Consider the following 25,191-nt stretch of genomic DNA (forward strand, 5'->3'; position numbering starts at 1 on the left):
GCTAACTCCCCGTGTTCACGAAATAAATACTCGTGCAGAAGTTTTATTGTTATAAACAGCTCTATATATATCACATATTGGCATTCATTGTGCATAGTGAATTAATTCAAATTGTAATCATAGCAAAACTGAGTCTTGCAAATATATCAGAATTTACAGCAGTAGCAAAACTGCCAAACTGTGATAATTCTTTTTAGCAGTTTAGTGCCTGGAAGAACATAAAATGCTACTGTATCATGATTCAGCTATTAAATTATTAATCTGTATCATGTATAAATATTCTCCATTTACCATTTTACTAAGACATAAATACAACGTACTTATATTTAACACCTGAATCACTAGTGTGTTTCCTTTTCTTCCTTATATACCAGAAGGCAATTATTCCAGCCGCTACCAATAATATAACAACCAGAACAGGAGCAATGTAGACAATGGATCCACCTGTTGTAAATATGATTGTATTTAATTATATCGTTTTTACTATAGCAGGAAAAGTGAACCTTTCATTAACTAATTATAGTGTGAAACAGCTCCAGATAAGTATCTGTGTTAACCCTGACCTATTGCTAATCTTAACTCAGTGTAGGGCTTAAGAAGAAGAAGAAGAAGCTTATCTTTAATATTTTAGTAGTCTTAGATTTAATAGAAATAAAAATTAAGTATGTAACATTTTAAGATCAAGTATTCATGAAATGGCAAGTATTATACATGTGACAATGTAACTGCCTAAACATAGAGGCAGTGCCTCTGTTTTCAAAACTAAGGCATGAAATTAAAAACTTTTAAAAATACATGCAATTGTTTATATATTTCTCGAAATAAAATTAGTTATGATATTTTAACAAATGGTGCATATGAACATTTAATACTTTTTGTATTTGAGAGAATTTTGTTATCAAAGAAATGTAACTTCTCCTCTTCAAAGTCATATAAACGAGAAACATAAAACGGACATAATATAGCTGATCATTTATATTTGGTTTTACATTCAACAGTGATCTGAACTGCTTAATAATGGCCAAATATACTGACCGCTACAAATATAGAACAGTTAAACAGTCCGATATACTTCACATGCATACTGTACTGTAACAGACTGCAACCGTTTAAGTCGTGTCCGGGACTCAAGCCTAGGACATCTCACATGTAAGGTGGACTCCCCATCACATCGCTATAACAACAGGTTCTATAGCTAGACAGTGTATGGTGTACCCTTACACTCTACCCGATATTACGTGAACTAGAGTAATATGTTTGGAGTACACTGAATCATCAATGTATTGACTATGTTAGCTGACGGCAATTTCCGTGTAAACCAAAAATATAATATAAAATAAAAATCAATATAATTTTAATCAGTCAAAACAGTTCAGATTTCTCAAATCTGTTTTAGAGTATGAACGTACTAATTGGCAGTGCCACTTAACATAATGCACTCAAATCTTTCATATTTTGCCCTTGTCGCAGTAGGAGAACGACGAAATCACAGAACTTTGTCCATTTTCAACTTTGATTTTATGAGTTTCAGTACTTTCAGTGTTCAACTTAATACCTCACTTCATCAAACGATTGTTTAGTATTCGCTGTCACTATCCCGACTGACCTTAATTCATTCCTAAAAGTCCATTGTTTACGCATACTCTTTACTGTTGCACAAAAAAATGAAATCACAAAAGTCAAAGTACGCGAAGAACTTTAAGTACGGTATCTACTTAATGCCAAGGTCTTGGCGAATCTTGTTCTGCTTATGATTTTAAGAAACTTTTCTATAGAACAAATTGCAATAGTAGATGAATTATTATGTTACAGTCTTAAATTCATTCCCTTTGTCAATGCATACATTTTTAATTGGACGAAACGATTTGTAAAACTGAAAACTGATTTTTTTAGTTTCGTTGGAAATTGAATGCGTAAGCATGCAAATGTACGTAATAAATCTTACCTTTTTGACGTGATTCTGTAGGCTGAGCTTTTCTAAAATTAAAAACAAAATGAAAGTAGTAATCATTTTGTTTAAGTAAACAAACAATGTGGTTGCTTATGCGCTTAAGTAATAACTTTGTTGTCTCAGCTTTTTGTAATGAACAACTGAAATTTTGCCGAATCTGACTAGATCTAACGATGTAGTCATTGTGTCGAACATCTTAATAACTAATATAAAACGCAGTTATTTCTACCATTCATAACAGCAAACAATAGTCTTAAAACGATAGCAAAATTATGACGTACACGCAGCGAGGGATGTTTCCTTTAATTCTGCAATCAAACCCTGGTTCACAGTTTCCATAAAGCATTTTGTGTACCTCACAAAGCCCACTTCTGTTCTCCGGCATATCTGTAAAGAACAATATCGATTTTATTTCAAGTCCGAATAAATACATGGAATAAGTATCACTAGCAATGTTTTCCAAAGACTTTGACATTATCTGCGCGTTTACAGTGGTGTCCACATCATATTTTTAATAATTAATAATCTAATGACATGTGTCCATTAGAAAAAAGTACGACTTTATTAACTGTGGAATGATACGAGCACTGCTAACTTTTGTCGTTGTACCTAATTTTGCGCGTACAGACTTTCCATTGTACAGCAAAGTAGTCCCGTCAACGAGATCAGTAGATCCACGAAGTAGTCTGTCTTTTTCTTTATTACTCATCCCGCTTTCGTTGTACCAAACCGTATAATTTGCTACAATAACAATTTTCCCATCTTTGTCCTGGAATTTTCTACAAACAACAACAAATTGAATATTAGGCAAATGTCAGTCGTGTATTTTTAATCGTAGGTGTGTGCGTGAGATCTGAAGGTATTCTGTTGTATTCTCATTACCGGTGCACACCCCCGATGAGGACTGGGAAACATTTTAAATGTACCCGCTACATATCAAAAATATTTTTTCACAAAATCTATGTTTTAGATCGAAGTCCGTTTTTTATATTTTGTTACCAATATTCAATTATGGCAGACCTTTAACGGCTTTTTATTTCAATTATAATCTATAGGAAGATACTTTAGAAGTAAAAAAACGCAACCTAGCAATATTAAAGGAAACATGGGTTGATTAATACGTTGAATGGTCTCCATGATTCTAAAGAACCAGAAAATATAACAATATCTTGATTACATTTATTTATAGTTTGATAAAGTCACATATACAAATTTTAAGAATAAAACTGTTTTGGGGCTTTATATCTTGTATTATTAGATTGTAATACAATGTTTTGTTATATCGCGAAATAGGGTGATGTTTCTGGGATCTTATACGGTATTTATACGATTGAATAATTTCTTCCTACATTTGATAAAGCCTCCTTTTTAAATGAAAACAATTTTCCACAGTGTTCATAACGAACATTTAAACTGATCTTAGGCCTTTTATCACTTTTAAAACAGAAGTTGCCATCACTTATTACACGGAATACGATCTCTTGTCTCACATAACATAAAGAAGTATTGCTATCGTTTTATTTCATATTTCCTATGTGGACAGTCTCATTTCAAAGATTAAAGTTAAGTTCAAAGAACGACACATGCACAAACCTTATATGAAGTATACATACCTAATCTGATGTATACATACCTTATCTGATGTATACATGTATACATACCTTATCTGATGTATACATACCTCATCTGATGTATACATACCTAATCTGATGTATACATACCTAATCTTATGTATACATACCTTATCTGATGTATACATACCTAATCTGGTGTACGGCCACAGTGATAGGATTCTTGATGAATTTCTTAAAGTATGTGTCAAGCTGCAAGGGACATTACAAAAGGGTTCGTATTTGTATTACAATAAGTCAAGATATTCATGCATGATAAATTGTTAATAGAAAACAAATTTTCTTTTATTGATTAGTAAAATTAAATAAACACTTTTTGTGCTATGTAACAGAACATATATATAGTATTCTTGTGTTATGTTCTTTGTTCCACTTTATGTTAGATATTTTATGAAAGCGCTCGAAAACAACTCGTCTTAAATGTCTGCCCCATTGAAAAGTGGTTTGTCAAACTTTGTGTACTAGTGTATTGCTACAACATCTTTTTGGTTCGTTTCATAAGTAACTTTTGCTACAAATGGATAAACAGACGATATTACATGAGTGTCTTTTCATAATGAATTTATTATACGATTACGAATTGACTAAAATGATAAAATTCGAGCCTCTGCCAGGCATTTTATTAATTTTATTCAACGAGTTTAATAAATTCAATGTGGAAATACGCAAATGTAATATTCTTTTAATCGCATTTACACTTTTCCTGCTGAAACATCAAAATATATTCTTTCTTTGCCTACCATAGACCAAGTCAATTCGAATAACATCGTACTTAAAACGACGTCAACTCACAAAGCTTTATTACACAAGTGAAATTCCAAATTAATGTAGTGGCTTTATTTCACTCCCACGACGTCAAACAAGTGATAAATATTAGTCTGTTACCTAAATCCATGGTAGGTCAATCTTGTTGCAAAAAAAAAACGAAAATGTACGTACTGACTCTTCCAATTTTTCAAAAATATTGTCATTTGCTGATTCATTGTGTAGTCCGTTTCCAAATGATTCTTCAATTACGAGTCTCAATGTTGAGGAAATTGAAGGGAGCTTTGTATCTGAAATTGCGGAACACTTTGTTTTTGGGGTAATCTGGTGTAAACTTCTAACGGACATTAAACGTTTCAAATAGAAATATAATACACGGAGGAATTCAGCCATGTATACAATTTTGTCCATGCGCCTATAACAGAATTTTTTTAATAATATAAATGTCCGAGAGAATGTCAAACTATTGTATAAAGTTGAACCTTGGGAATTATGGCAATGACTTGTCAGTATATATTACTAATTGTTTGAATATATTATTAGATGAACTAACAAGTTTTTTTAAATGATCGTGTTTTGCTGAGTAGTATGTTATTTCTTCTCTAAACATTACAAATTGGCAAATAACTTACTGTCACAGGTAAACCCATCATCATTTAGATTCTTGCCCGTGTCACAACCGCAGTGAAATGTACCTTCGAAATTCGTACACTTCTCCTGGCACCCTCCGTTACTTATTTCACATTCATCAATATCGAAGCATGTTTTCCCATCATCTAGGAGAAAATAGCCATCATGACATCCGCATGAGAAGGATCCGATTTCATTCACGCAGTTTTGGGTACAGGCACCGTTGTTGGCATTGCATTCATTTACGTCCTCGCATGTCAAATTATTCGCCATTAAAGAAAAGCCGGCTTTACATCCACAGTTGAAGGATCCATTTGAGTTGACACAAATCTGCCCACAACCACCATTCTCGGTGTTACATTCATCCACGTCTTCGCATGACTGGTTGTTTCCTTGTAGCAAGAAACCGTCTGAGCAAGAGCAATAATATGTTCCATCGGAATTGAAACAATGATGATCACAAAGTCCATTATTTGTTTCACATTCGTTTATGTCTTTGCATGTTCCATTTTCGGAATGTAAGGAAAATCCATTGGTGCAGCCGCAAATGAAAGATCCGTTTGTGTTCTGACAAGTTTGTTCGCATCCACCATTATAGTTTTTGCATTCATTGACGTCTGTACAAGTTGTGTTGTCACTTTCAAGCGAGAATCCATCTGAACAGACGCAAGAGAAACTCCCTTCTTCATTTCTACAAAGTTGTTCACAGGTTCTATTGTTTACCTCACACTCATCGACGTCATCGCAAGTATGAGCGTCATCATTCAATGAGTATCCAGTTGTACACACGCAAGTGTATGTTCCATTTTCGTTGGTACATATTTGATCACATCCACCATTATTAGCTTCACATTCGTTTAAGTCTTTGCAATTTACACTGTCATTCTCCAGGACAAACCCGTCAGAACAACTGCAAGAAAATGACCCGTCTGTGTTGATGCATAATTGGTCACAACTGCCGTTCTCGTCCGCACATTCATCAACATCTTTGCATGATGTCGAGTCGTTCTGTAAACTATATCCTTCGTTACAGCTACATTCAAATGTCCCTTTTATGTTGGTACAGTTATGATCGCATCCGCCATTATCGACCGAGCATTCATCAATATCTAAAATTAAGGATTTTTTACTGATACAGAACTCTCATTTTAGATTTCTCTTAGATAACTTTTCAATGTAACGTTTTAAAATGTTTTGAAATATAGACTACAATAGCATACAATAGAAATGTTTCATTGATAGTATATTTGACAGTGAAATCAATTCTTTTGATATAGTTAACTCAAAAGGTACCTGAGCAAGTTTTGTTGTTGGAGTCAAGAGAAAATCCAGCATTACAGAAGCAAACAAAGGAACCTGGTATGTTTGCACAGTTTTGGTTGCATCCGTGGATCTCAGCACTCTTACACTCATCGGTACCTGAAAATACCATGTGTTCTTTTAGATAATAAGCAAATACAGTAAAAGGCATAACAAATAATTGAAATTAAAGTAAAAAAAACATAACTATGATAAAAATAGTATTGGCGTTTTAATTTGTCGGTATGTCATCAAACAATAGTTCATTCACAACTATGTAAAGTATTTATAATCATGCTTCCAGTTTTCAATGTAACGAGATCAAACATTTTGCTGATGACGTATTTAAAGAGATTTTTTAAGCATTCTAAAACCTCGAACAAAAAGTACTGAAAGGGATTCGCAATAAACACCTCTATAGTAGGTTTACTATGCCATTTAAATCAGCAGACTGTTTAAATGAAAATAGCAACTGGCGTTTTGTTTTTACTTCCGTATATTTAGTTTAGATATATATAAAATACAAACAACACGTAAACAAGAGCAAAATGCGCCTTCGTCGGAATTCCTTAGAATACTTACTACTTAATATCATATTTGTTTACTTCCTGAAGAAGACTAATAAAAATAGTCGAAACGTTGAATGAAAATGGAGTTGGCTTTGTAATTCTCCTGTACTTAGAATACTTACTATCACACGTAAACCCATCTTTATTTAAAGTGTGATCCACATCGCAACTGCAGTAGAATGAGCCTTCGGTATTTGTACACTGCTCCTCACATCCTCCGTTGTTTACCACACATTCATTCACATCAAGGCATGTTATAGCATCATCTTGGAGAATATATCCATCCAAGCATCCACAAAAGAAAGATGCCTCTTCGTTTACGCAAATCTGGCTACAGTTGCCATTGTCATAGATGCATTCATTCACGTCTTCGCACGAAATGTTATCTTGCGATATCAAATACCCTTTGTTGCATTCGCATTTGAAAGATCCATTGACATTGACACAAGTCTGATTACAACCCCCATTTTGAATTTCACATTCATTTATATCTTCGCAAGTTTCATTGTCAATCTGTAGCGTGAAGCCTTCAGAACAGTAGCAGAAATAAGACCCTTCCGAATTATTGCAATTTTGATCGCAGCGTCCATTAAATATTTCGCATTCGTTTATGTCAGTGCATGTCATATTGTTAGACTGCAAGGCAAACCCTTCGAAACAGCTGCAAAAGTAAGATCCGTTCGTATTTGTGCAAACGTGTTCACAATCCCCATTGTTTGTGTCGCATTCATTTACCTCTTTACACGATCTTCTATCGCTTTCAGGTGAGAATCCAGTTGAACAAGAACAAGAAAATTTCCCAGCCTCATTTCTGCAAAACTGTTCACATCCCCCATTATCTGTTTCGCACTCATTTATATCAGCGCACGTTTTACTGTCATTCTGCAGAAAATATCCCTCTTCACACATACAGCTAAATGTCCCATTCTTATTTTCACAAATTTGCCCACAGCCGCCATTGTTGTTTTCGCATTCATCCAAGTCTTCACAAGTTATATTATCATTATCTAGAACGTATCCACCGGAACAACTGCAAGAAAAGGACCCTTCTGAGTTGTTACACTGTTGGTCACATCCTCCATTCTCGGTAGCACATTCATCTATATCATTGCACGACACTCCGTCCTTAGCTAACGCATATCCATCATTACAGCTACATTCGAATATACCCGTCTTATTCACACAACTATGCTCGCATCCTCCATTATCAATATCACAGTCGATTCCTAAAGTGAATATTTTGTATATGTATCATGCCTTTAATGAATATTTCACTTATCTAATGTACCACGTTATGTACAGTCCTTTTCAAGCTTTTACTACATAGCGATTTTTCTAAAAAAAAAAATCGCATTCCCCTATGACGTTTCAATAAAAAAAAATAGGCAAAGTCCCTAAAGATATCTGCATAGTTTATATTTGTTTGTATGTTTGTATATGGTTATAGATATTTTTAATCACATAGAAATTTTATACTGAATTAAAAGGTTTGATATTTTTTACTGAAACAGGCAAAACCTCAACTGTGCTAACCCGTCTTCAAGGTCATGTTATATCAAACTCATACAGCCGTTTTTAACACAAAGTGCACCGGCCGTTAAGAAATGCTTTGTAAGTCTATATAACCTGTTTTGTTGCAAAATAAAAAAAAGTGGAAAACCACAGGTCGCCTAACACGACATAAACGATTGAGCTTGTTCATGGACGGTAGTGGAAATACAAGCCACCGTCCCGGGCTGAGCAGAACTCAACATTTTCACATGTTATAAGTAATGCGTTTGAGAATATTACAGTGCAATAATACAAATAATACATATAAATTATTTTGTTTTAATTTAAAGACAATTTATAAGCAAAAAGCTAAAATTATCACTTTCTGATATATTTTCAGGCTTCGCTTGCTAATCATACTGGTACAATATCGTTGTCATAGTTTGCGTGAGAAAATATCTTTAGGGATTTTGACAAAATTTTCACTGCATCGTCATTGGGGCGGGCCTCCGTGGCCGAGTGGTTAAGGCCGCTGACTTCAAATCACTTGCCCCTCATCGATGTGGGTTCGAGCCTCACTTGGGGCGTTGAATTCTTCATGTGAGGAAGCCACCCAGCTGGCTTACGGAAGGTCGGTGGTTCTACCCAGGTGCCCGCTCGTGATGAAATAATGCACGGAGGGGCACCTGGAAAGCTGGAAAGTCGCCATATGACCTATCATGTGTCGGTGCGACGTTAAATCCAAAAAAAATCGTCATTGGGGTATGCGAAAAATTATGAGATCAATCGGTAAATAATAAGATTTTGAAACGGGCTTGAACATTATAAAGAAACATATTATGTTAAAAAGACATACGAGGTGAAATAGATGACAAAATTGTTTATTTCTTTAACGTCACACCAATACAGTTATAGGTCAAACGGTAACTTCCCAGCATTTACATAATATTCGTCGCCCGAGTAAATTATAAATAAATTCTTTGATAACAAATCAAAATTTCCTTATAGATTCCTTAAGTCGTACATAATATAATTGCTTTACAATAACTCTTGCTTATCAAGAGTAACACAAAGAGACGGCTTGACAAGATGACGTCTGACATCATTTCACGGTGCTAATGGTCCTTTAGAACTTGTGTAGTCTTATCTAGTTCTGCACATCTTATTGGGGAAAAAACAGAAACAACATGGATGAATTGCGACTGCTTAATATTATGGGACACAAATCTGATGAATTATTTGTAAAGTGAGAGTAACGTACCACCACACGTTCTGTTATCAGAGTCTATAGTAAATCCAGTATTGCAATAACAAGTGTAGGACTCCGGTGTGTTTTCGCAAATGTGCTCACATTCATGAATGTTGCTCTCACACTCATCGATATCTGTAAAAAGTAACATCAGTTAGAAAAATTTATTTTCAGCCAAGTACAAATGATTGCAGTTTAGTAGATTAGATTTGTTTAAAAATTGTAAAAGCCGAAAGTTTTCGGTAAAATAAATGAATCTAATAAGAAGACTTATTACATACTCAATTACAAACTCCCTTAAGTTGCAATGAAACCTGAAACGTCAATATTTTTCCATATTGACGTTCAAATTTCATATCGGGTGCGTGACGTCATCTGTGACGTCAGTTTCATGCGTGTCGTCGCGTTTGAAAGTACTTTATTGACGGTACTTTCAATTTTTATCAAGTTAAAAAACAAATTAATATCAGTTATATAATAATTGTATGGGTAGTATGTGTATGTAATAAAAAGATTATTAGATTTGCATCGAGAAATATGCACTTGTTCTTTCGCGGAAGAATATAGCGCTCCTAAAGTCGCGCAATATTTTCGCTGTAGAACTCGTGCATATTTCTCGATACAAATCCAATAACCTCTTATTATTGCATATGTTACTAAACACATTTGCACAAAATTTAAATGTATATGAACAGCGTGAGGCCGATATTAGTGTGTGCCTGATATCTGGCACACTTCCGGTGATATCAGGCACACTTCTGGCTACGCACAACATTCAGATTTTAATACTTTCACTGACAGGATGCCAAGTAAATACAAACTAACATTTATATTACCAAATAAAGCATGGTAAATCAACATGATTTCGCTAGCTTCAACTTCTATCGTGGTTGAGAAAGGCTGACAGGAAACTACGACGTTGAATGCATGGATTCATAACAAATGTTTAAAATGATATGACGTCAAAGTTATCAGACAACGTTGCCGTTCCCGCGTGAACATTCAACGACGCTGTGCAACATTATATTATTTAAATCACGTTTTCACTTTATAAATAGAGTGGAACATATGCAATAAAAAGGTTATAAAACAGGGCTGGTGTGCCTTAAGGCGATATTGGCATACTAGACCGGTATTAGGCCTCAGGCTAATACCTATTGTCAGGGACTCTAACTCATACACAAGCGAAATATGCGGCTTCTTCTATCATTTATTTTCTGACAATCGTGCATTCCTATAAATTTCGTAAATACCTTAAATGCCGATTCTCTACAATAAATTTGAAAACAGATATTCAAACAAACGTAAAAGAAATTCATACAAAACAGCATTCATACAAACATTCAAAATATTACATTTAATAAAAATAATAAAGCAGTTCTTTACTGCAAAAATGGAAGTTTTAAATAACAACAATAATTGCTTTATGATACCAATTAATTCTGAATAAGAAATAAAAACAAGAGCTGTCGGAGGACAGCAAATCTCGACAGTTCAACAACCTTGTCAATTGAATGAATAAAAAAAGTTGAAAAAAGGGGCATATTTTTTACACTTGTAAAACAGGGTTATGGAACCTGTACAATGCATATCAACTCATAACAATGGACAATTGTATGAAGTTCCAATCCATTCCCATTAGTAGGTACTGAGATACTAGTACCAGCTAGCTTACATACAAAAACTTAACCAAAAACTGCTATGTCAAAAAAGCGCATAATTTTGTAAAAATGCAAATTAGATTTATGAAAACTGTGCACTGCATATCAGATCATGACAGTGAACAAGTGTGTGAAGTTTCAATCCATTCCCATTAGTGGGTATTGGGATACCAGCTTACATACAAAAAAAATAACCAAGAACTGCTAAGTCGAAAAAGGGGCATAATTTTGTAAAAATGCAATGTAGAGTTATGGAACCTCTGCATTACATGTCAGATCATCGCAGTGAACGAGGTGTGAAGTTTCAATCCATTACCTTAGTTGGTACTGAGATACCAGCTTACATATAAAACCTTAACCAGAAATTTCTAAGTAGAAAAGGGGGGATAATTTTGTAAAAAAGCAAAATAGAGTTATGGAACCTGTGCAATGTAAGTCAGTTTATCACAATGAATAAGTGTATGAAGTTTCAATCCATTTCCACATGTGGTTACTGAGATACCAGCCTACATACAAAAACTTAACCAAATCGGGATGCCGACGCAGACGCAGACGCCGTCCAATAGCTCTACCTATTATTTGAATAGTCGAGCTAAAAACCTTACAAACTTTGGTATCTCAAATCAAATTTACTTTAACAAAGCAAATTACACCCAAGCTCCTTAACTCACGATTAAATGCATACGTACAATTAATAAAAAGCACCTGTATGTATAACGGACAGACGAACATGTAAGGACGGAACAAAGCGATTTCAATAAATCCCAGCCCCGACTCGTTTGTTCAGGGTAAATTTATGTCTGCAAATATATACATTTAAACCGCTAAATTTTATCTGACATATCCATTTTACTGAATGCAATTTGTATTTTGAGAATTTTTGAAAGTTATTCTGTAGAACGTGGATGTACAGAAAAATGTCTAGGTACTAATTAAAGAGCAGAGCCTACCAAAACATATAAAACATTTCTATGCATTCAAAAAGAACTACGCAATACCTTTGCTTTTTAATGGATTGCACACTGTTACTGTTTATATCAATCAGTTAGCATTGGTAATACTTCAAGATATGTTATATTTATTTATTATACCTCACTTTTGTCTACAATGATAAAATCCCAATACCAAAGAAAGAAATATTTTTACTATCAAAAACATTTTCAACCTTTTTGACACGTGACCAAGTGACTGTCAGGTCATGTGACTTCGCTGATAGTTTGAATGTCATATAAGAGCAAATAACTGCTTCAATGTTTTAGCCAAATCATGAAATGATTGCCTCCCTTGTACATATATGGTAGTGACGTCACTATTCAATGTGTATTTTGTTTATCTTATTGAATTTGTTAATGAGGATGTTGAAAAGATGAAACTGTTGAATTATATTAATTAAAACTATTTTGTTACTCGGCTTTCGCCTCGGGTGACATTCTGTCCTCGGGATGACAATATCAACGTCACACACGCTGCCATATGATATTTATATAATGTTCTAGCAACGCGATACGATCCATGGGAGGAAACGAATAAAACCATTAAAGGGAATATGTATCTCTTGTTATCATAGGACAGGTATGTTGTTTTGTTTACTGCAATGCGTACATTTTTGTCAACCGTCTAGACAAATAAAAGACAGCATCAGCTTTTGTTTACCTGTACACCTGTAATAATCAGTGGTGAGCTCATATCCGATATTGCAGGAAAGCTATGTAAAGATTTTACACTGTTTTTTTTTCTATTAATGTCAATTTATTAGAACTGACAATACTTCAAGACATGTCATGTTTCTATACTCCTGCAACACGATGCATGACATGAAAGGAATAAAACAATTACTGGGAATGTATTACTCTTGGTATCATAAGACAGATATGCTGTTTTGTTTACTGCGATGCGTACATTATAGTCAACCGTTTAGACAAATATATGATGATAGCATGTTTTGTTTACCTGTACACGTGTAATTATCAGTGGTGAGTTCATATCCGATATTACAGGAACAGCTATAGGAACCGATTGAGTTAAGGCAAATTTGCTGACATTCATGGGTACTGTTACTGCATTCATCCACGTCTACATGTATAAATAAAAGCATTTTAACTGTAAAACTGCAAAACAATATGCATTTAGTATGTTAGTAAATGATTTCTTCGGTGAATAAGATTTATTACAGCATGGAGTATAATATCTTGAGAAAAGATATGTAGTCTATACAGTCTATATATGTTCAAAGCTCAAACTAATATTTGTTCTTGATTTCAAATACGTCAAAAGTTATCATATGATATAAAACATACAAGTACAAGGCTTTGATAATATTTTACACAATCATTCTTGAAGAAATTCAAATGCGAGAAATGTTTCCTTATCTATCAAGGAACCATGCCTGAAGGAAAATATTAGTCATTTCCATTTCAACATATATTAGTACCTACCATTACATGACTTTTTGTCTTCATCCAGCGTGTACCCAAGTTCACATTCACAGACATAGGAACCTGGTATTTCTCGGCAATTTTGCTGACATCCATGGTCACTTTCACATTCCCTAATGTCTATATACATATTGTAAAATAGAAATTTGCTAAATAAACCGATTATCAAAATAGAATATATACAACACTAACATAAATAATATCCGTAAGTCCATAAAAAAATTTAAGTAAGCATGATTTAATTAATGAGAAAAAATATAGTTCTGTCAGCTTTAGTTGTTGCATTTACGTTAAATTTACTTGCTGAACACGTTTACCGTTTGTTTTGATAAAAGTAAATATCTTTACTTTTGCGTCCATGTAATAAAGATTCGCTCATTTAAAATTACTCGCGATTTCGTTTGCTATTGTGCAAATTCTTATATATTCATATGATATTGTAGTATCTCTGAGGTTTGGAAATAATAAAAGAAGTCAAATCCCATAATGATTTGTTGTTAAGCATACGCAAAAATTCATTTTATTCATCCTTTCAAATGTGCCTTGTGATAAGTTACACTTTCCTTTTTTCGTAAAATTTATCTCACATGTCTCTTTTTTTAAAAAAAAAACACAGTTTTAAACAAACGTTTAGATAACTTGATTTTTTTTCGCAATCTATTTTTTACGAATTTATTAAAATGGGTCCATGTAACTAAATCGTGTGATTGCATATTCAGTCGATTATGCTGTAATTTTGAAATGTTTTCAACACTAGGGTTGTTTTCTCTAAATTTAAAAGAAATTGGCAAACATTAAGTAAATGTTGTGAAGAAGATATTTTCAAGTGTAGTTCAAAGTCTTAAACTAAATTTACCCACACTACGAAAAAGTGCGATAAAAAGTTGAAACTTGTTACGCTATTGTGTCCATTTCTTTGAGAGAAAAAAATGGATTTGTACGCAACAAGAAATAAAGTTCTTAGTCACTCTCGTCTGTAGCCATAAAGCTTACCATTACACGTTTTGTTGTCAGAGTCCAGATAATATCCCCCATAACATGAGCAGAAATATGAGCCTGGCGTGTTTTGACATCGTTGTTTACATCCATGATTACTGTTTTTACATTCATCTATGTCTACAATTTGATTGCTTTTAAATTAGTTTCTACAAACTACAATAATTATGAAAGTAGGTCATTTATTTAAGGTTCAGAGTTTTACATGAAAAATAAACATCATCAAATCATCGTCATTTTCAAAAAAGTAGGGAATGCAACTTCTATTGATGATTATTATTACTATCAGAATACGGTACATCCATCAAGATAGTGTCCAAGAGTCAAGTGCTTGCACCTAAAGCTAGACGTTGCAGACACCTAAAGCTAGACGTTGCACCAATAGGCCCGGTAGCTGATTAATTCGATAAAATACCGTACTGTAACTCGAATTGATTAAGCAAGGCAAAGTCTTGTAATTTGTCTAACAGAGTTTATAACCCTTTTTATTCCACAATTGACGACCTCCGAAAACAAAACTTCCAACAGGCAAATTGGTTAAAAGCTAGATTTAACTTCATTTTGTGCAATTGTTCCAATTGAACATTATTGAAATACATCAAAGTAAGACGTGAGACAGTGTTAAGAACATTGTGAGATACAGAAGGTGTTGAACTATCCGTACTCGGAGCCTCTTCATAGGTCCCTATTAGTTAATACACTGGCATCACAAACAGATGACACTCTTTTAAGAAAGACATTCATGTTTTATATGATGTTAAATGTTTTTGTAAACAACATTTTCTTTACATGATTTAAACGAAGTTCATTTTCATGTGAAAAATATCCGTTTCATTATTTTAATGCGTTTTAATAACAAAAACGAGAATCCTAAAATAGTTTGTCAGTTAGGATAATATTCACGTAACCTTAAGCCTGCTTTGGCGGATAATGATTCTGCCTTAGCGATCAATGTAGACCGTGCATGGTGACTAGGCCAGCAATGTTTGCTATTCAGTCAACACCCCTTTGAATTATAAGTGACACTGCCCAAATTGAAACGCTGGACCATTCCATTTTAAAAATTTAGCAGGGTAAAGGATAAATATTGCACTTATGCGAATGTGAAGTAAAGTAAATAACCCAGTTATGAATGAACGCATTTGTATAAACAATTAGTCACCAGTTTCTTGCTGTGCTAAACTATGTACAGTACTAACAAAAACGCTTTACAAAAACTTTAAGGTATACAACAAAATATTAATCTGATACTACGATCTATAAAGTTTTTAAAAACAGCACATTTACGACAGCAAAATATATTTGTAAATACATATAAGATCTCCTACATTTAGCAAAAAAAAAACACGAGTACGAATAAACCAAAAACGGAGTATCTATGTTTTCAATAGAGTTTTATTTCTTACATACTTACCGAAACACGCCTCCTTATCCTTACCAAGAGAATACCCTGAGTTACAAAAGCAGTCGTATGAACCGGGTGTATTACGACAGTTTTGTTTACATTTATGGTCACCACTTTTACATTCGTCTATATCTAGCAACAAGAAATATCAAATCTCGAATAATAAAAAGTTTGAAATAAATTATATCAGTTTCGTAATAAAGTAAAGCTATTAGAAGCCAGTTTACATAGTGTGCACTTGTCGGGGTGAGGACATATTATGAACGCAAAGAAAGATATAAATTTAACAGAAGAATGCTGTCAACGTAGAATTACCACTTCCCCTGAAAAAAGGATTTAACAGCAGATGTATTGGGACATAAAACTCTTGCATACATGTAATGCTTATGTCCAAATGTGACCAGTTTCATTTGAATTGAATGTAAATTCTATGAGGAATTGTGTACATAAGGTACAGATATAGTTTAAATATTAGTAAATCTAAAGTTGGACATAGCTCGATACAGCTTAACGTCCGAACAATATGCACATGTCCGCTTAATGTTGATGATGTAGACTAACTATCATTTGAATTTGACGGAAACTGTAGAAGTAGTTGAGTACACAAGAACATTAAAACAATATATGCTTTCCTAGTCTTTGACACCAGGAGTATAAAAGCATTATTTACAGAATAAATATGTGTAAAACATGCTAACGACTTCGTTTATAACAGTTGTAGCTAAAATAATCTTAAAATCTAGTATGAAGATTAATGCCATCTTGTCGCATGTTTTAAATTTTATCATTTTTAAATGGGCTCTTTTACAAATACATTGTACTATCAAATTTATCACTACATGTCTACTAACGTACCTGTACACGTTTTCATGTTATTTTCAAGCAGGTAGCCATGATAGCAACTACACGTATACGATCCTTGTGTGTTTTGACATTTTTGTGTACAATTGTGTGTACCGTCTTTACATTCATCTATGTCTGAAGAAATGGTATAACGATATTTTAAACTTAGTTGACTAATACTCTTAAGAACATATAAACCAACTTGATAAAAACAAATAGGAAAGGTTTTTGGAAAGGAGTAACTGTTTGCTTTGGAAAGGTCAACTTACTTTGACTGACCATAATCTAAAAAAACTCTTTTCTTATAATTTTGTGTTTGGAATTCAGATTTTACTTACCCACGTATTACGGGCAACGAAAAAGAATAAACGTGTAACTTGGTGAAATATAATGAACTGATATAGTAAAACTGTAACTTGACCTACTTACGCACCTGATAATATAAAGAAAACTTACAATATACAAAATTTCAAAACTATATCTATTATAGTATTCAAGTGTAAAAGACATAAACAAAAAAAGAAAAACTAGTTTTCTGAGCTATTGTTCTTGCAAAAGCCTAGGGAGAGATGCGAAACCCAGCTTTTTACTCGCTTATTGATATAGTCACAGCTCACCAAATTTGTGAATACCATTACACCAGAAAAATAACAGGAATTAAAAGAATTATGGTTTAAAGGTTTTTCAAGACAGCTGAAACTAGTTATGATAATTAGAACTAATATTAACTGTAACCATTATATGTTCAATTTTATGTTTTGAAAGGATTACTTAAATACATAGATATTACCATCACATTTTGCTCCACTAAATCCTGATAGACATTGGCATTTGTCAGGAGATAAACATGTTCCTCCGTTTGGACAAGAATGTGATCCGTAACATACAGCTGTGAAATATAAAATAGGAAACATTTGTGTCCGAATGCGACTGCAGAAAATGTGTCCAAACAGTATAGAATCGCGTTGATTTTAAGGTAAGAATCTTTCTTAACTATCAGATCCAATGAATTAGCTTGAAAGTTTAGATGCTATTTATTCTGCTAAGTGGCGGAATATTTAAGCTTATTTACATTTTGCATTAGTTTGTAAAATTGCAGACAGGATATACCAACGGTCAATATCTGGTTAATTTCTTAAGCATATATTTCTTGCATAACATCAAAGAATATTTTGATAAACTTGAAAAATGCGGAAATTCTAATTGTACTGTGTCATGTGATAACTATTCAAATAATATTATAGCCGATAGTATATCAATATTTTGAAATTAGAAATCAATGGGGATAATAAGAACAGAGTTACCTCTGGTTATCTCCACAGAGGGCGCTGGTGAAATAAAGGGTAAACATCATCTCGCCTGACCTTAGATTTACTATGGAATATAGTAGAGATTCTGCATTATAAACACTAATTAATTTGTAATTTCCTAGGTATTTGACCCTAAACATTAATTAATTTGCAATTTCCTAGATATTTGACCCAGAACAAAATAAAGTCTTAGAAAATAGTCAAATGAATTACTTAAACACATTTATTTAAAGGATTGAATTTGATTATGGTTCAGTATTGTTGTGTACCTCTATGTAAGGGTTATGAAGGAATTCATTTTCCAAAAAAAACAACATTTAAAAGGATTGATGGAGAGTAGCAGTAAACTAGAAGATCCTGGGAATAAGACAAAACTGTGGCAACCTAGTAAACATGATATTGTTTCAAAATATTAAGATCTGACTTGCCAAAAACAAAACTTAATCTTGGGTCAAGGATTACATTTGTGTGCTTCAACATAGCTAATTTCCGCAGGTGTATTGTTGGCAAACTTGCATAACTATTATTGTTTTGCGCAGAAATACTAAGAAATATGAACTATTAATGCTGGGCTGTTATATATTTATTTCAACTACATACAATTATTTATCATAGAATGAACATCATATTGTACTGCAAATGTCTACATATATCATCATCAATGTTATTTCACAGATGATCAGCTATTTATTTCCGCAGATACTTTTTGTAGAACAGTTCTAGCTTTGTGTTACAGTACTCATGATCTAGTTCAATTTTTTGTACAAAAATATCCTTGAATATATACATAATGAAAAAGCAATATTGTCTTTTACTTATATACATCTGTCCCAGTATCTGATAATAGTAGTTTGAAGTTTTCTTTAGCTCAATTTCTCCGTCCGTATACTCCAAGTATGGAAACAATTTCCCAGGTTCGATCATTTCTTCTTTCCCAGCATATGGACATTTAACCTCAACTATTGCTTGTTCATTGATGACTCCGTCGGGTGTTGCAGCCAGATATGGTCTTTCTCTACATATGAATAAACTACAGTTGTTGACACTATATCCCGTTTGCTTTTCAAATTTCTTAACTGCTGTTTTGTTTTTTTTTCATATTGCTTCCCAATTTAGGGAAGTGGATCCTATGGTCTGCTTGCAGTTGATGAAACCCTTCAGTGGACCAGTCGGAATCCAGAGGTTCTGGTAGGAGAATATATGTTCATCCCTGAAGTCTTGATTTCTGTCATATGCTTAAAGTCTGAAAGTAAGAAAAAGATAGACACCATAAATTCCTCAAACAAGATATAGTGCTAGCATAAGTCATTAACCTGTAAAATGTTATTCAAAGGGCTACTCTCTGGTATTATTGCTTTGTATAAGCAACACTAAATCTACAAATAATAAGATGCAATAAAGAAAGCATCAATAAAACTTGCAATATACACCATGGCCTACATGTACTGGTTTCTCAAGGTTTGAATGGATTAATACTATTTTTCTGAGAATTATTTAATTATAACAACATAAAAACATACCTTGTTAACAAATCTTCCTTTCTGCCTTTGATTGATGCCCCTCTTTTTATTAATTTTCTCTGTAATTGTATAACTTTCCATCCAAAATATTTTGATTTCTTCTCAGAATCCATTGCAAAGTGTAGTGAGATAAGAATCTGGGTCAGCATTGTTTACCCCTTATTTTACTAGCGCCACCTAGCGAGTAGCTGGCTTATTATCCCCATTCTTAGACTTTATTTAATGTCTTTCGATCTTTTAGGTTCTATCTCTAACATCTGTCATCCTGTTTTTTTGTAGATATGGATATTAATAATGAAGTCATGTTTTTTTCGTTAGTAACTGTCCCTTTCTTCCAAGCTCTCATATGTGAATCCTTTTTTCTTTAAACCAGGTCTGATGTGTACTGGTTTGAGAAGGAGGGTTAATGAAGCAACACTATGGAGAAACACGGGAAAATAAAAGAAAAAGTAGCAGGTTATTTTCTTTTAATTTTGAATAGGAATGCAATGGGGGCGGGCTTCGGTAAAGGGTTATTAGCAAAAATTTAGAGATACGTCTGACAGCGAGAGGAATAATCATATAAATTACATTCACTGGGCTGAAGTTCGTAATGGGACTGGGTTTGAAATAATTAGAGTATTAAGAAACTTTATTGGAAAACATAATAAATTGAAAGAGGAAAGGCTATTGTAAAAATAAAATATTAATATAATACTTGCGGGAACATCTTAAATGATATATAATGACTTCCTTATTTACAAAAGTAACTAATACAAAAGTCAACAATAGGTCTTTGAGCGCTCTCCTGAGTTTTACAGTTTAAACAGCTTGCAACTGAAGTGAGAGGTCTCCAATAAATATTTAAAATATTTTCAAACTACTTTGACACTAATCAAACAAGATTTTCAAAGATGTCTTAACAGTCCTTAGTTCCGGAAATCATTTTTGACAAATAATTAATATGGCTTTATTAGTGCAGGGTCACCCTAGGAAGGTGTCTGTGGTATTATTTCAAAGCCTTGGCCAATAGTTCATGAGGATTTTAGCTCTGGTGGTTCTTTGACAAGAATACTTGGAATGTTCACATTACATACATTTATAGAAAAATTAACACACCCTACGGCTGCCAGTGTTTTGTACAAATACGGTTAATTCTAAAAGTCTTGTAGACAGACATCCTAGAAACATTTCTGTGAAATTATTTCGAAACCATGCCCATTAGCGGCCATGCAAATTTAAATTTTTAAACGGTATTGGTAGAAGTTCACAAATAACATTTCTGCGAAACTGTTTTTAAAAAATCGCCTAGCGGTTTATGAGAAAATGTCGCTGAAAGATTTTCATAAACAAATTAGAATAATAAAACACTACTGATAATGTATTAACAACAAACAAGCACTTTCTGGCATGATTTTGAAAGTTACCACTATATAAATGTTGCAAAAAGTGAACACGCCTTCTAGCGGCCTATATTGTTTCATATTTTTATACGCCCATTTTGTGCATCTGCCTGTCTGTGTGTCTGTCCGTCAGTCATAATTCGTGTCCGCAGTATAACTTTTTATAACTATTAAAGGTACTGACTTTAAAACTTTTTATATAGGTAGATGGCGATATGACAATGTGCAGAGCGCTTGAACCGGCTCTGTAGGTCAAAGGTCAAGGTCAAAAAATGTGCTAAAATGTCAAAATTGGCCATCATATTTCGTTTCCGGAGCATAACTAAATGTATTGATTTCAAACTTGGATTGTAGTTAGGTGGCGATGAGATGATGTGCAGAGCACATGAACCTGGTCTGTATGTTTAAGGTAAAGGTCACCAATTGAGCTTAGAGATCAAAACTTTTTATCATATTTAGTGTCAGGAGCATAACTTAATAAGCATTCAAGGTATTGACTTCCAACTTGGGATGTAGAAAGGTGGAGAAGAAGATGTACAGAGTGCATGGGCGGTAGTTTCAATGTCTAGGTCACAGCAAGGTCAAATCTGCCTATCATATTTCGTGTCCAGGGCAAAACTTAAAAGCTATTAAGGTATTGACTTGAAATTTGGAATATAGGCAGATTGTGATGAGACGACGTTAAGACTGCAACAGTCTTCATTACACCCCCTCCCGCCAATTAACTCCCCATAACCTCCCCCATCCCACCCCCAAAACATTGTTCAGTTTTTTACGCTTTAGTGTCCTGTCACCACCACCATTGCGCGCGCGCACACACACACCACACACACGCGCACATATACACACACTCGCACAAGCACACGCACACGCACACACACTGCTTCCTTCCCCCGATCACCACGGTCCCACCAGATATTTATTCATTTAGTTTTCTGCCCACGTACATATACTGCTTCCACCCTTCCCGCACCCATAAACCCCACCCCCCCCCCTACAGCCCCACCCACCCCTTTAGTAGCCTGTCACCACTGCACACACATTCACCCTGCTTCCTCCCCCTACACACACACGTACACCTCCCACCAACAAAAATTAAAAATTTAACTTTAAATATTGCTTTTTCTTAAATTTTGCTTCCGTCCTCTTCTGAAGTAACCCTTCAGCTAGGCGTTTATTGCCCCGCTTGGCGGAACTCTTGTTAAAAAAGGGACAATTTGAACAATCTTGGTAGACAGTCAACAGGTAAAAAGACTGTGTGAAGTCAGGCCGGTCGTTTCTGACAGGGCGAAATTTAATTTTCCTACTGGCTACATATAGGGAGAACACCCATGGTACCGTAGAGAATAACACTACAAATACTTCTGTAATAAGTCATTAATTCGAGAATAAATGTCATTTAAAGGTTTCAGCTATGGTGGCCGTATTTTTTAATTAAAATGATTTGAACATTTGGTGATGGATATCAAGAAAAAGAAAAACACTGTGTTAAAACTGAGCGAGCTTTTCCTGACAAGAAAGTCAATTTTATACATATAGGAAACAACGTCCGTAAGTTGCCCTGCCTTTTGAGGAATTGGGCAATATTTTTTAGGGTAACCCAAAGAACATTTCTGTAAATTTAAATAAAATTGGTCCGGGAGTTCAGGTTCAAGTGTTGTTCTTTTAGTTCTTTTAGTTCTTCTGTTGCGGTAAAGAAGGTCCGCATGAACAACTGTGACAGGGGATCATCGAAAGAAGATGCAGTACAAGTATCAACTTCCGTCATATAGTTTGAGGAGATGTTGTTTGAAGAAAAATGGCTAACGGACGTCGGACTGAATTTTCTCAACAGGTTATCTCGTTTCTAATACATTTGTTAGTTATAACTTACATTCCCACTATCGTCTATTAACAGGCTGTAGCAAACCGAGCCAGAAACATATTCAAGTATTAATAGTTGCCAAAACAATCAAGGACAACGATAAAATAGGAGCAAAGCATATTCGACGATATCACAAATTGATATCTATATTTACAAGGCAACCGAAATCTAACACTTCGCCTGGGATTTTGATACATGTTATTGGCTGAGTTCTTGAAATACATAACCTTTAAACAAATAAGACGTAATTTTTATTATTGTGTATGTGCTTTTTCTGTAAATAGAACTCACGAGAACATCTTGATCCAGCGTAACCTGAACGACACTGACATTTGTTCGGAGAGATACACGTACCACCGTTCGGACAAGATGTTGAGCCCTGACATACAGCTGTAATACATTTATCAAAATAGAAGCATAAATTATCCATTTAATTCATCATCTTAAATTGTTCAAGCATCGCACATCATTTTATCAATTAAAGCTAAAGAATAGGTGTTAAATATGCGGCAATTCACATTATTTGATAACAAAACAACCCTAAGAGTATTGATAGAATTTATGGGAACAAAGTACATTGGTGCGATAACAATGTTTCAATAGCTCTTAGACATGTTTATAAATTTTGATGCCAATTAATCCGAACTTTTCAACTGTGTTTTGGACACAGATTTATGCACTGTGGATTCTCCTGTAATTAATAAAATACTTGTCATAAATTAGAATTTTCTAAGCAGAGTATTTGTACTACTAGAAAAACAAAAACAAAAAACTCACGGGAACATTTTGATCCAGTATATCCTGAACGACATTGACAATTGTTCGGAGAGACACACGTGCCACCGTTTGGGCAGGATGTTGATCCGTAACATACAGCTGTTTTCAAGGATTAAATATTATTTGGTATGTAAAAGTACCATTAAGGCTTTAGACAAAGCAATTTATATAAAAGCAGTACATTATTTGGATAGAAAGGCAAATAAGATCCAACCACTTTAAATTATTATACGTCTTCCGAAAAGACATTCCCTGATTTAAAGGTGGTCAACCAATGTTAATTTACACTTGTTTTTATTCACAGATTTCTTAATACATGTCAGATTTACACTGAAGGTACCCTTAAAATTTCCCTATCCTGGTGGCGTAAGTATAACTTAAATAAACATATTTTGCCTACGGAATAATAAGAGGATTAGCACTACTGTATTAAAGTTGCCAAAGATTTGCATTAACAAGTACATATTTGCGAAACGTAATTAGAAATGCAAGTTTATTAAATTATTATTACCCCCCTTTGCCTATCACGTTGGGCGATCAAGACAGATTGAAAATAGATAAAGCTATACGATGTTTTAAAACTTGCCTTTTGTTTCAAATTGTTGAAATATCCCATTATTGATCAAAGGCAAATGTAACTGAAAATTGTATTGAAATCAAAGGAAAGAATTTTTTAAATACTGTTTTTTTTAACAGGGAGATAATTACCAAATTTTATTACAAGTTATAAGATATACATTTCCAATATGTAATTGGTCGTTTTGTTACACCTCTTACAGAATTTATGGAAACTGAAAAATGTAATAAGATGTTGCTCAAAATTGACCAATCTTATGTTTACAATATCATTCAATCGATTAAATCACATAGTTGTAATATAACTTTCTTTTCATGAAAAAAACGTACTCACGGGAACATTTTGATCCAGTATAACCTGAACGACATTGACACCTGTTCGGAGAGATACACGTACCACCGTTAGGGCAGGATGTTGAACCGTAACATACAGCTGTAAAACGTTTATTGAAATTAGAGCTTAAATTGTCCTACACACTGTCCCAAGAAAGAATTACCAAACCAAAGCGGGTACTTTTGTAATTACGACATAATAAGAAACTTACAAATTTTTGACAAACATATATTTTCATTGAAAATGTATTTGATTTAAAACGGCAAAAGACTGTACCATGCCCAGAGCATTTAATATGTCAAACGAAAACTGTGTGCATAAAGGTATAACTGAAACGACACACCTAGAGAAGCTAGTACAAAAAATGTAATATTAATTTATAAAATATCATCTCTTTATCACAGTCCATCACAATATTCTAAATTACAACATTAAAATAAAACACCTTTATGTGGTATTCTCTTCACTGTGTCAAAAATAGACGAGTTTAAAACACTGACCTC

The 25,191-nt window shown here is 33.8% G+C and overlaps 1 protein-coding gene across 4 annotated transcripts in view; it reads right to left on the minus strand.

Moving 5' to 3' along the window:
- LOC123563193 (fibrillin-1-like) overlaps positions 1 to 25,191 on the minus strand; it is a 42,424-nt gene that overhangs the window by 2,150 nt on the left and 15,083 nt on the right. For 3 of the 4 annotated variants that reach the window (XM_053530014.1, XM_053530006.1, XM_053530021.1), the window contains 19 exons: positions 24,689 to 24,787; positions 23,779 to 23,877; positions 23,293 to 23,391; positions 17,716 to 17,814; positions 16,938 to 17,060; positions 16,092 to 16,214; positions 14,675 to 14,797; positions 13,682 to 13,801; positions 13,197 to 13,319; positions 9,598 to 9,720; positions 6,968 to 8,071; positions 6,271 to 6,396; positions 4,980 to 6,086; positions 4,522 to 4,637; positions 3,713 to 3,774; positions 2,561 to 2,730; positions 2,233 to 2,338; positions 1,946 to 1,977; positions 321 to 444 (listed from right to left, as the gene is read on the minus strand). In XM_053530014.1, coding sequence (XP_053385989.1) covers positions 321 to 444; positions 1,946 to 1,977; positions 2,233 to 2,338; positions 2,561 to 2,730; positions 3,713 to 3,774; positions 4,522 to 4,637; positions 4,980 to 6,086; positions 6,271 to 6,396; positions 6,968 to 8,071; positions 9,598 to 9,720; positions 13,197 to 13,319; positions 13,682 to 13,801; positions 14,675 to 14,797; positions 16,092 to 16,214; positions 16,938 to 17,060; positions 17,716 to 17,814; positions 23,293 to 23,391; positions 23,779 to 23,877; positions 24,689 to 24,787 — 4,078 coding nt within the window. The remainder of the gene's footprint in view (positions 1 to 320; positions 445 to 1,945; positions 1,978 to 2,232; positions 2,339 to 2,560; positions 2,731 to 3,712; positions 3,775 to 4,521; positions 4,638 to 4,979; positions 6,087 to 6,270; positions 6,397 to 6,967; positions 8,072 to 9,597; positions 9,721 to 13,196; positions 13,320 to 13,681; positions 13,802 to 14,674; positions 14,798 to 16,091; positions 16,215 to 16,937; positions 17,061 to 17,715; positions 17,815 to 23,292; positions 23,392 to 23,778; positions 23,878 to 24,688; positions 24,788 to 25,191) is intronic. The other variant, XM_053530008.1, reaches the window with a different exon arrangement.

This window comes from Mercenaria mercenaria, chromosome 2, assembly GCF_021730395.1.
Source record: "Mercenaria mercenaria strain notata chromosome 2, MADL_Memer_1, whole genome shotgun sequence".
Lineage (NCBI taxonomy): Eukaryota > Metazoa > Mollusca > Bivalvia > Venerida > Veneridae > Mercenaria > Mercenaria mercenaria.